Consider the following 13299-nt stretch of genomic DNA (forward strand, 5'->3'; position numbering starts at 1 on the left):
TAGATAGATAGATAGATAGATAGATAGATAGATAGATAGATAGATAGGCAAACAAATAAATTGGCACTGAGATACAAAGTCCTGAATTTGCAGAGATACACAACCTTGTTTTGCTTGCTGCTTTGGACCTGTGAGGCTTGTTACCAAGTGACCGGTTTGGATTAAATAGCAGGAGTGATGCCTGTTCTTTTCTCCATTGCAGGTACAGGAGCCTAAAGCATTTTAACTATGATGTCTGCCAAAGTTGCTTTTTCTCTGGAAGAACAGCAAAGGGTCACAAATTACATTACCCAATGGTGGAATACTGCATCCCAGTGAGTATAGAGCATTTGGATCAGCTGGCCTGTTCTGACATTTATTTGTTTATTTGTTGGTTTGTTTTTTCAAGTCAAGGTTTCTCTGTGTAGCCTTGGCTGTCCTGAAACTCTGTAGACCAGGCTGGCCTACAGAGATCTGCCTGCCTCTGCCTCCCTTAAAGTGCTGGTGTTAAAAGCATGCACTACTACTGACCACCTAGTGCTGACATTTTCCTTTTTTTCAAAATGATGAATAAATGTTAGAGATATTTATTTTTTTAATTAATTACACTTTATTCACTTTGTATCCCCCCATAAGCCCCTTCCTCCTCCCCTCCCGATCCCACCCTACCACCCCCTCACCGCCTTCTCCACGCATGCCCCTCCCCAAGTCCACTGATAAAAGAGGTCCTCCTCTCCTTCCTTCTGATCTTAGTCTATCAGATCTCATCAGGAGTGGCTGCATTGTCATCTTCTGTGGCCTGGTAAGGCTGCTCTCCCCTCAGGGGGAAATGGTCAAAGAGCAGGCCAATCAGATTATGTCAGAGGCAGTTCCTCTTCCCATTACTATGTAACCCACTTGGACACTAAACTGCCATGGGCTACATCTGTGCAGGGGTTCTAGGTTAACTCCATGCATGGTACTTGGTTGGAATATGAGTCTCTGGGAAGACCCCTATGTTTAAATTTCTGGTTCTGTTGCTCTCCTTGTGGAGTTCCTGTCCTCTCCAGATCTTACTATTTCCCACTTCTTACATAAGATTCCATGCACTCTGCCCAACAGTTGGCCATCAAGCTCAGCATTTGCTTTGATAATCTGCAGGGCAGAGCCTTTCAGAGGCCCTCTGTGGCGGGTTTCTAGCTTGTTTCCTGTTTTCTTCTTCTTCTGATGTCCTTCCTCTTTGCCTTTCTGGATAGGGATTGAGCATTTTAGCAAGAGTCCTCCCTCATGATTAGTTTCTTTAGATGTACAGATTTTAGTAGGTTTATCCTATATTGCATGTCTATATGAGTGAGTATATACCGTGTGTGTCTTTCTGCTTCTGGGACAGCTTACTTAGGATGATCCTTTCCAGGTCCCACCATTTACCATGCAAATTTCATGATTTCCTTATTTTTCATTGCTGAGTAATATTCCATTGTGTAGATATACCACAATTTCTGCATCGATTCTTCAGTTGAGGGGCATCTGGGCTGTTTCCAGCTTCTGGCTTTTACAAATAAAGCTGCTGCAAACATGGTTGAGCTAATGTCCTTATTGTGTACTTGAGCCTCTTTTGGATATATGCCTAGGAGTGGTATGGCTGGATCTTGAGGAAGCACTATTCCTAGTTGTCTGAGCAAGCGCCAGATTGCTTTCCAGAGTGGTTGTACAAGTTTACATTCCTACCAGCAGTGGAGGAGGGTTCCCTTCTCCACAACCTCTCCAGCATGTGTTGTCACTCGAGTTTTTCATCTTGGCCATTCTGATGAGTGTAAGGTGAAATCTCAGGGTCGTTTTGATTTGCATTTCCCTAATGGCTAATGCCGTTGAGCATTTCTTTAAGTGTTTCTCTGCCATTCGATATTTCTCTACAGAAAATTCTCTGTTTAGCTCTGTTCCCCATTTTTTAATTGGATTACTTGGTTTGCTGCTTTTCAGTGTTTTAGTTCTTTATATATACTGGATATTATCCCTCTGTCAGAAAAAGGGTTGGTGAAGATCCTTTCCCAGTCTATAGGCAGTCGTTTTGTTTTGATGACTGTGTCCTTTGGTTTACAGAAGCTTTATCCAGTGCATTTTTACCTAACTTTTGGTAAAACCTGTTTCAAGGATTTATGGGCATGATTTTCATTGTTTACATTTTTTAAGCATATGTGTTGGTGTTTGTCATGCTGAATTAAGAAAAATTCTACCTCAAATATATTTTGTTAACTTTTCAAGCATATATTTTTATTTTAATCTTAACTTTTTTTGGAAAGAAATTAAGAATTCATACTGATTTATCTATGTTGAAAATGAAACTTTGCTAAAAATAACCATGTTTCTCTTAGACTTTTAAAAGATGTTTTCTGAAAAAGTTGTACATTTTCAGAAATGAAAAATAAATCAAAAATATCATTCATTCGTTTAGTTTCCGAACAAACTACCTTCTGATATTTTTGCATGTTCTAATTTTATAAAATGTGTGTATGCATATATTCGTATATGTTTATTTTTTACTTAATTTTTTTAAAGAAACTGTATAGCCCTAGCTGGCTAGTGCTCACTATGTATATAGGTATTGAACTTAAAGAAATCCACCTATTTTTTACTTTCTGAGTGCCAGACATGCACGACCATGCTAGATAGATAGATAGATAGATAGATAGATAGATAGATAGATATAGATATAGATATAGATCTGTATATATATATATATATATATACATGTATATGTGTGTGTGTGTGTATATTTTCATCTGGAGCTTTTCATTTGACTTTGTAGATAATAGCTGTACCCCATTTTCCTTAGACTATAGCTTCCCGTCACAAAGTATTACTTGAATGAATTACTAGAGTTGGCTTCACCACCTTTAAATTTAGGACTTCAGTTTCCTATAAGCAATATTTAAAAGCATTACTGAGAAAGCAGCAATTTATAAGTGTTATATAAATTATATTTCCATTGCGTAAATGATTAGAAGCTGGTGACATAGGTCAATGAATATGAGTATCTTCATGGCCCAAATACTTGATGCTGAGTCATTTTCCCAAAGAAGTCTTAACACCATATGATACTGTCAAGTTTGCTAATGTCTTCATTTTGCCATACCCCCCCACCCCCAGCACTGGGCACAATTATGTGGCTCCTTTGATATAAAGCAGCTTTGTCTTGAGATTATCCTCATTTTCTGTTAGCAGTTATCCCTTTGGTTCCTTCCAAATTGTGCCAAAATTTAATCATAGAGTTGAATATTTTCTTTGGTTTAGAGAATTAAGTAAGTTTTTGGATCATAAATTTCTGTAAAGGCATCAGTACTTATAAAATATGCACATATAGTTCTCCTATTCTTAGTGTCTTATTTTAAGTAAATAGAGACTCTTACATGTGGAGAAGAAATTTCTAGAACATATTGCTGAATTATAATGGATGAAATAATCTTGATGCCTCACATCAACCAGGAAAATATTGCCCCCAAAGAAGCTAGGGAAGTTCCATTTATTACAGTTATTAATTTATTTACTAAACCAACTTACCTGCATTCTTATTATGTGCCAGGCATTATTGTCAAAGCTCGGTGCCTGTTCAAGTGGTAAGGACAGAGTCTAACCAGTAGGTGATCCATGTGCACATGCATACATGTAAGTAGTCTGTCTGTACGCCCTCGGGCACACAGTAACTGAGTCTGTTAACGGGGAGTGCTGGCTAAGGGCGAGAGGCACAGTAAGTGGAGCTAAGCAGAATGGACTGAGGAGTGACAAAGGGCAGCCAGTGTGATGCCTGAGGTCAGCTGTGTCTATACTAAGAGAGTTAGGATAAATCTGCTTAAAGACTGGAGTCTATACTAAGAGAGTTAGGATAAATCTGCTTAAAGACTGGAAGACATGCTACCTATTTGCCTAATAATCTTTCTGAGAAATGGTTTTCAAGGTCCTCAAGAGAGAGACTCCTGAGTTATAAGAAGTCCTCCCCATCTCAGCACCAGAGAGTTCAGAATCCTCAGTCATTTTTGGTCAGTCTTTTTGAGGTGGTCAAGGCTCATCTTCAGGTTAGGAAAACAGTAAAGTTTTTGAGCAGCATAGTTTTCTTCCAGGTAGATATGCTGTTAAGTGAACCTGGGGGGTGCAAGGAGTAGGCAAGCTTGAGCCATCAGAAATGCAGGTAATGTCTGTTCCATACAATACACAAGAGAGTCCTTCTACAGTATAGAACCACATTGAAACCTGGTCTTCAAACAAGGCACCATAGGAAGCACTGGGTCGAAAGTGAAGTCCCCAGAAAAAAAAAATGAAGAGGTAGGGTACCCTGTCAAGAAGTTACCAGGGATTTTCAAATGTCAGTGAAGGAGCATTAAACCAATCTGGGGATGGTCTGAGCATGGGTGCTCTGCGACTGCCTAAGCCTTCTGTCCAGTGGAAGGGAAAATGGTAGGACAAAGCCCCGGTGAAAGCGGTGTCAGGTTGTATGACACCCTTCAGATCCTTATAAGAGATTTGGATTGGGAAAAAATATAATGTTAATATTTACATGATAATAGCTAGAAATTTAGGGAGCTGATTATGAGGATCAAGTATTAAATGGGAAAATCAAGAGAAGTGGATGAGGCTAGAGAATGATGGAGAATCACTATTTTTATTCTCATTAAATACAATCATTTCTAATAGTTTTCTAGCATCTTCAAGCAGTTTGAAATCAAGACATGTTTAATAATCACGGGGCCAACTGAAGCCTGCCTGTGGTGACTAATGCGTGTGTGGAGTCCCCTCTCCTGCTACCAATGCTGAATACCCTTCTCACCCACACCCAATACACAAACCCTCTGTCAGCAGTTCTCAACCTGTGGGTCATGACCCCTTCACATCAAACAATCCTTCAACAGAGACCATGAGAAAACACAGAGATTTATATTACAAATCATAGCAGTAGCAAGATTATAGTCATGAAATAGCAATGAAAATAATTTTGTAGTAGGGCCGCCACAACATGCGGAACTGTATTAAAGGGTCATAGCATTTGGAAGGTGGGGATCCACTGCTTTAAGTCATCCCAACTTTTTATTATGTAGTCTTTTCCAAGTGACTGAGATTCCAGTTTACCCTTTAATTTTTCTGGGTTACACCATCCTTTTTCATACATTTGCCTTTTCCTGAACTTATGTTGTAGACCTATCTGTGTTAGTTTCTACATTTAACCTATAAGTTTTAGCTCCTTTTTATCTGTGTTGTGCTGCACATCAAACCCAGAGCCACAGGCATGCTAGGCAAACAGCCTATCTCAGAGCATCCCAGACAAGCAATCTATTACAGAGCTTAAACTATAACTTTTTCTAAAGTACCTAGATAGAGCTGTAAAGTGAGTCTTAGAGGCATTCTTTCTTTAAATGGTACGACATGACTTAACTGCTTTCCTTTTTTAACCCCCACCTACATTCTTCAGATCTTTTAATTTCTCTTTCTGCTGTCTTCTTTTTAAACAAGTTGCGTTTATGGTCCATCCATCTTTCCCTTAACATCCACCTTGAAAATGGGGCTTAAACACGCACTTGTTTTTTTCTCAGTAAAGAGATAATAAGTGATACTTGTGTGTTAAATGGATGTGACCTTTCCATAAACATCTTGGTATTTGCAGTTCTCACAACCCATCTCCATTTCTGGTTAAGAAAATGGTCCATTCACGTTACTGACTCATCTCTTTCTCCTTCAAGGTCACATTTTACCCTGCTCAATGCTTTTATTGCAAAAAAGTGTAATTTTTAAGCCTCATTTTATGTCCTTTGTACTCCCCAAAGATTTCACCAACCTATCAGCTTATTATTTGTGACAATGTTTGTGTTTAAATGTAGGAAGACTAATGGTGTATGAATTAGCTATAATGATTCATGAAGATATTTTATTATGCTGATAATAAAATATTTACATGAGGAAATGGAGCAGGATTTTTCTTTTTCTATGAAATTATCTTTAACTCTTACTACCTGTGACTGTTCTATAATCCAAATTTGTACCTTAATAATTCCTTCGGTAAGCCCAATAAAAATTTATGCTCAAGAGACAGCATGACTATATTTAAAGCATGTCTCCTTTCTCGGTCCATTCACTTGCATCCTAACTTTTTTTCAGAAAAATACTTCAATTGATAATTTTAGAGGAATCCTTGTAGCATCCTCTCAGAGTTGGACCTCTGGTAATACGGTATATTATAGTAGAAGCATGCAGTAAACAAACCATTTACATCCTGAGCAGAAAACAGAGAAAAATGCAGAGAGAGAGTTTCTCACAATCTCCTTCAAGAGCACTCTGCCAGTGACTTGGTCTCCTACCAGGCCTCACCTTCAAAGGTATCCTTACAAGAACACCCCTGGAGACTACTTTTAATACATGGACCTTCAGGGAACAGTCAGCAACCTAGCTTAGCCTCTTATATGCTGCTGTAACAGACCACAGATAGGTGATATGACATGAGCAGCCTTTTACTTGGCTAATGTTTTTAAATGGCCAACTGTTGGGCAGTGTGCATGGAATCTTATGTAAGAAGTGGGAAATAGTAAGATCTGGAGAGGACAGAACTCCACAAGGAGAGCAACAGAACCAGAAATTTAAACACAGGGGTCTTCCCAGAGACTCATACTCCAACCAAGTACCATACATGGAGATAACCTAGAACCCCTGCACAGATGTAGCCCATGGCAGTTTAGTGTCCAAGTGGGTTACATAGTAATGGGAAGAGGGACTGCCTCTGACATAATCTGATTGGCCTGCTCTTTGATCACCTCCGCCTGAGGGGGGAGCAGCCTTACCAGGCCACAGAAGATGACAATGCAGCCACTCCTGATGAGATCTGATAGACTAAGATCAGAAGGAAGGAGAGGAGGGCCTCCTCTATCAGTGGACTTGGGGAGAGGCATGCGTGAAGAAGGGGGTGAGGGGGTGGTAGGGTGGGATCGGGAGGGGAAGAGGGAAGGGCTTATGGGGGGGGATACAAAGTTAATAAAATGTAATTAATTAAAAAAAAAAAGAAAAGCCAAGCTGGAAGGAACCCTATGGGGCAAAGGCTATCTAGTGTCATTTCATGGTAGGAGATGGAAGGCAAGTATTAGGATTATTTTTATAAAATTGTCTTTGTTTCTCAGTTTCTCTCTTAATCCGGCTATCACACAAATAATTGAGACTCTATTATATTATTTTAACAAGCTTCAAAGCACAAGAACTGAAGAGTTATTAATCCATTCCTAACCTTCTAAGCTAATTTGGCTTCCTCCCAGAGTATATTCCAGTGATACTTGGACTTTGTAGCTTTCCTTGCTGAGCTCTTGCTCGCTCCAGGTACCTCTTGGACATCTGTTCAATCCCCTACTGCCTCCTATAACTCCTGCTACCCAAGCTGGCAGGGACATTCAGCACTATTCTGTCCCCTGCTCAGCGATTAACTGTAAGCTGCATCATTGGTATATCAGGGGACAGTTGGGGAGCAGTGTTTACACAACATTGAGACAGGAGAGTCTCAGAACAAGGACTACAACCAGATATGGAGGATACTGAAATCAGCATTTGAATTACATCATAATAACCTTATGCCTACAGGCAAGACAACTCATGTGTGAGAATGAGAGGAGAGTGCCAAACACATTTTGTATCAGGAATCTTCACTGTTAGAAGGTAGTTCTTGTGATCTAATCCACCCATAAACATCTGTGATGTCATCCACTCTTAAGGATCCCAGCTTTCAGATAAATTTTTTAACACATTTAAGTAATAAAACCATTTTCCTCTCCATAGTGAAAAGTCCTTTAATTCTGTCTTCTTTAAATGTCACTGTTGTAAATAACCAAAATATTAATTTGAATTAGAAAAATAATTCATGTTATTAGAGAATGCAAAAAAGACTTTTTTTAAAATTACTTTGCAATTTCATCTATATACGATTTTGTGTAGCTGGATTTTGTTTTTATAGTTGTCATTATTAGGGGCCAATCTCAGGGTCTGACACATGCTAGGCAACTGCTTTTCCTATGAGCTCCATCCCAGATCTTTTTAAAGGCATTGTTATTTTGAGACAGGTTGCTCAAGTAGACACTGAGTTTGCAGTCTTCCAGCACCAGCCTTCTGAATGGCTGTAACTACAGGGCTGCCCTGCCAGAGCCAGCACACACCTAGCTATAGCTACAGTGCCATCCAAAAAGGCTGTGGAAGTCACTGATGTTACAACTGACAGTTGTAACAACATCTCCATATTTGGCAATTAGCATTCTACCCTATGACACTATCAGTTTGATTCCTGAAAATTTTAAAGATTCTATACATAAATGAGATCGTGCAATATTTGTCTCTGTATTTCTGAGTCATTTCACTCAGTATAATGTCTTCAGGTTCATCTGCATTGCAACAAATGGTAGTAATTCCTTTTATAAGGCTGAGTAATACCCTCACCTCCTCCACAGTGTGTGTGTGTTTCTGAGAGAGAGAGAGAGAGAGAGAGAGAGAGAGAATACATGATTTTCTTTGTCATGTATAGTAGGATATTTAACTTGACTCTACATCTCCGCTCCTACCCATCATGCTTCAGTGAATGTGAGAGTACTGTACCTCTTTGAGAACTTGATGTTACTGTCTTTGATTGTGTTTCTAGATGGAGGAATTCTAGATCACTTCATATTCATCTTTTAGCTTCTTTGAAGGACATCAGACCAATATTGGTTGTACCAATAATTGTATGTCTTTAAGTTTCAGAGTTGTGGAGTGCACATGATTTGTAAGAGTGTGTGCAACTTCTCACTGTGACTGAGCACTGTACAGGGTTAAATGCTAAGGAGGATGGGAAATGGTTGTAATCTCACAAGAGTCACCAAGAGATGAGTCAAGATTGCTACCTTGCCACAGAGCACAGCTGAGGTTGATTGCCAAAGATTTTTCGTTGCTCAGCAGCTTTAGAGTTAGACAGTGATAATTTCAGTTGACTGTCAAAGGAGTAAGAAATTCCCGAATAGTTATGGAATTGTGATTGTCATGAGCTTTCCTCATGCTGAAGAAACCTTTTGCAGGTTAAAGGGTTGGAGATGAAAGTACTGAGGTGAGGGAAACTTTATTTGTATCCCCTCTGCCCTCCACAAAGAAAAAGGAGATGAAGGCTCCTAGGAGACCAGTAAATGGGAGATTTTTTTCCCCTAAGTTACTGCTTTTAGATTGGACAGTGTTTTGAGTTCTGGCAAGGTCTAAGGTATAGTCATACCCCAATATTTAACCAAAATGAGATGTAGAGGGTTTCAGAAGTGAGATGACATTTAAGACACCATCACTGCATCTCTAGAAAATGACAGCTTATACCCGTGTGACAGTTTATCTTTAAATAGGCTTCAAGAGTAACTTGGTTTTAGATGGTGAGGCTGAAGGGAAAATTGTATGGGAAGGAAAAAAATCTTCTCATTTTTAAGACCACAGCTAAAGATAGATTATTAAATGCATACAAACTCATTTAATGCCATGTTTTCCTGAACCCTGGGGCTTTCATAAGGAAATGAAGATTCAGGGAAATGGGGACGCCTGTTTTGTTTAATGCTAAGGAGTTCATGAGGAGTGGACAGCAAGAGGAGTCTAAATGAATGAAGAGGCTGTTACACAGCTCATGGTACTGGAGCAATGCAAAGTCTGCTTGTGAAGACGCTGCTCCATGTCCTGTGTCTTCAAATGATGTCCTTGCTGTTTGTTGCTGCTGTAGCAGAAAACATTTGCAAATGAATAATTTACAAACTACAGCTGGTTATTTGTCACACCGTTTTGGAAGCTGAGAAATCCAAAATGGAAGTCTGCGTATGGTAAATGACAATTGTGTCATGTTATTTCATGCTGAAGGGCATCACAAGATAACATAACAGAGGAGGAAACAGAAAGAGCTGAACTTATCCACTTCATCAGGCACTGACATCAGTAATAACCCTCATCTGCCATAACATTAATTCATTGATGATATCAGAGTCTACATTACCTAATCATGTCTTAACATCTGATTCTTCAACATCTTGTATTGGGAATAAGTACAATTTGTGGGATAACACAATTTGTGGGATGCTTTCAACACTTAGTAACATGTAAAGAGGGTGATTCCTACCTCTCCAAGGGAGGCTTCATGGGTTTCTTTGTGGGAGAAGATCAGAAAATAACCTTTCTACCTCTGCTGTTTTCTTCAAATGCCATAGTTTGGGGTAACATGTACTGAATCCCATTGAATATAAAACTGCCTTTCTCTTGGCTTTTATATGGGACCATCATCAGCACCAGAATTCCTTTATGGAAAGAGATATGAACATGCTATAGCAGAAATATGTGAAAGCAAATGGAATGCACAATCTTGAAGCATAAAAGTAGATGGACAGAGGCTGTGTGTATGTGCCAAGAGACAGAGGTACCACCAACTTAGGGAAAATGAGAAATTGAGAGTGCAGTATTGATACGTACGGGTTTCAAGATATGAAATTTCAGGCTGCCTAGGATGGAAAGGTAACTTGAGAACCATATTAGCTAGAGATGAAGAGACTAGATATTTGCGAAAATTTGTTGCCCAGAAGGACAGAGGTATTGACTACTTCCAGCTTCTCAGTGTTGGGCTTGAGTCACCATAAATCTTCTAGCTTAGTTGAAGGTCATTGAACAGAACTGGTTTGTGCTAGTGGTTACACTGGGATTTACTAGGGGGAATGGGGTTCTCCACCTCTGTGGAGAACATCTTACCAAATATCACTTGAAACAGATTGATAGTGTAGTTTTTAAGTAAGTGTGTGGTCATATCTTCAGTCCTTAGAAAAAAACTATGTTTAATCAAAGCTGTATGGATTAAGACCTTATCCATATTTCATATAATGTGTTACTTCCCATAAATAGAAACAGCGAACATTTGTAGACCAATATGGCTGTGAATTTCTGTATGCTATTAACTCAAACTGAGATAGTTTTTTTTTTTTAATTTGACAGTACAGCTAAGGTTTCCGGATACCTAAATTGTGTGTGTAGTTGTATGATTTGTTTGTTTATATAAAAAGTCCAATAGTAGCAATGTGTTTCACAATCATATCAACAATTTTCTCAGGTTCTATAGCCAACTGAACCAAAGGATGGAGACTTCCAGGGTACTATAGTAAAAAGTGAATGTTATTTTAAAAACAGATTTCAGCATATTTGTCATGCTGAAAACAGTATGAAAGAGAAGAGGTATGGGCAAGTAAAAAGAAATTACCAAGAATAGAAGCCGACAGAGAGAATTTATTAAAATGATTGTCCAGTGAGTACAGAGAATCTGAGGAGAAGTTCATCTTATCTCGTGGGCTATTTGTACAGGATTCAACTCAAGGTCTTATTAAATAGCTATTTTTACAGCAAAATCTGTCTTTCTTGAGGGTAGAGGCCATGGTGGTCTATTAGGAGTTGGGCTCCATATATTCTCCTCATGTTCTAAGTCACCATGGCCTAGGTGTTAAAGTATAAAATTTTTCTTTTGTTTTTGACCTTTTGTCTATATAATATTATTTCTATGAATTTATAGATGGATAAATAACTCAATGTTTATATTCACTGTGTTTTTGGAAATGGATAGAATCTAAATATTACATTGAAAAAAACACATTTTAAACTAATACTAAATTGTACCTTTTTAATTGTATTGCAAAAGTAAGAAAATCAAATAGGAAGAATTAAAAGGGACAAATTGGCACCATTTTTTTTCTCTTCTCCCTTCTGCCAGCATCAGTGTGTGTTCAGAAGGCTGTGAATATCAACTGTAAGAAAATGTGTATTCCTTCCTTGTTAAATTGGCATGGTTTGTGTTGGCAGCCCTGCTTCTTCAGATGCTCTTTGGGATATTGGCCAATATGCTAAAAATGCAGCATTGTTTCTATTTCTCTGACTTCAGCATCCTGAAGTGGTTTTTCTCAACTCTTATCTCCCTGATGTTGGTTTCCCAGCAAGTCTGGTACATTTTCATGGTGCCATTAGCTCTTAGGGCAAGGCTGCAACAAGCTCTGCTTTCTATTGGTGGCTTATTACCCTTCTTGTTCTTTGTGATTCTGTCAGTGTTACTTAACTTTTACTTTCCTGTTTTCTACTAAGACTTAAATATCTTTGAGTTTCTCTTTTTTTAAATTGAATTTTTGTTTTTTATATTAATTATAGTTTATTCATTTTGTATCCCCCCTGTAGAATCCCCCTCATTCCCTCCCAATCTCACCCTACCTCCCTCATCTCCTTCCATGCCCCTCTCCAAGTCCACCAATAGGGGAGATCCTAGTGTATCAGGTCTCATCAGGACTGGCTGCATTGTCTTTCTCTGTGGCCTGGTAAGACTGCTTTCCCCTCAGGGGGAGGTGGTCAAAGAGCCAGCCACTGAATTCATGTCAGAGACAGTTCCTGTTCCCCTTACTTCTCTTACTTATTTTAACAAAGCCATAGAATTCAAATGTGTCTGAATTTTACCTTGGTAAAAACAATGAAAACCCAGGGTTAGTTTTGTTATTAAAACAAACAAACAAAAATTCCTGTATCTCCAAGCCTTTTGATAGTGAGATGGACCATTCAGCTCTGAAGTGTTCATGTGTCCCTCAGCTCTGTCTTCAAGCAGTAAGTCTTGCTAGTGAGTGTGCTTTGCTTCAACAACTCCAGCTTTTGTACATGGTCCACATGACATTTCATCATTTACTCATGTGTCAAATGACTATGCACTCTACATGACCTTGACTTACAGCGTTGCACTTCTGTATTTTCCTCTGTATAACTTACTAATATTTGAATTTAATAGTTGAAAAATCTAATGTCGGGATGTTTGTCATTGACAGAGATAGAGATAATATGTTACTTGAGCTATGAACTGATCAAGAAAAACACTGTGAGCTTAAAAATAAAAATAGTTTTGCTTATTTTGAGTTCTTTTTTGTTATTTGGTTTAAATTGATCTGAAATTAGCAGTTGTGTTTTGTCCTTGGGGTTTTTTGGCATCATCACAAATAGTGTGTTCTGTGTGGTGTTTGCGGCTCTCTGGCGTTTAGTCATGAATGGTTCTTGAGCTGAAGTGGAAGAGCAATTTATTCAAGGAGTCACTTAACAATAAGTAGCACAGAGGTTAGCATTTCTGAAATCTAGATTTTCAGCACCTTGGCCTTGCTTTTTTGTTTGTAAGTCACATTAATGAGAGAGAAATGCCTTTCAGTCATCCATCAATGTGCTTGAAGTACAAGAGTGTGCTGGGGTCAACTTTCAAGCTACGAATATGCACTCTAACATTTGGAGTTAAGGACAGGGATTCATGCATGTGTATTAATAGATAGATATACAATGGAAGCC

At 38.7% G+C, this 13299-nt stretch overlaps 1 protein-coding gene across 4 annotated transcripts in view; it reads left to right on the forward strand.

Annotated features, from left to right (window-relative positions):
- The window catches only part of Utrn (utrophin), a 538848-nt gene that overhangs the window by 482358 nt on the left and 43191 nt on the right, over positions 1 to 13299 (forward strand). For all 4 annotated transcript variants that reach the window (XM_055627734.1, XM_055627735.1, XM_055627736.1 and 1 more), the window contains one exon: positions 203 to 314. In XM_055627734.1, the coding sequence (XP_055483709.1) occupies positions 203 to 314 (112 nt within the window). The remainder of the gene's footprint in view (positions 1 to 202; positions 315 to 13299) is intronic.

The sequence above is a fragment of the Psammomys obesus genome, unplaced genomic scaffold, assembly GCF_907164565.1.
Source record: "Psammomys obesus unplaced genomic scaffold, mPsaObe1.curated_primary_1811, whole genome shotgun sequence".
In the NCBI taxonomy this organism is placed as follows: domain Eukaryota; kingdom Metazoa; phylum Chordata; class Mammalia; order Rodentia; family Muridae; genus Psammomys; species Psammomys obesus.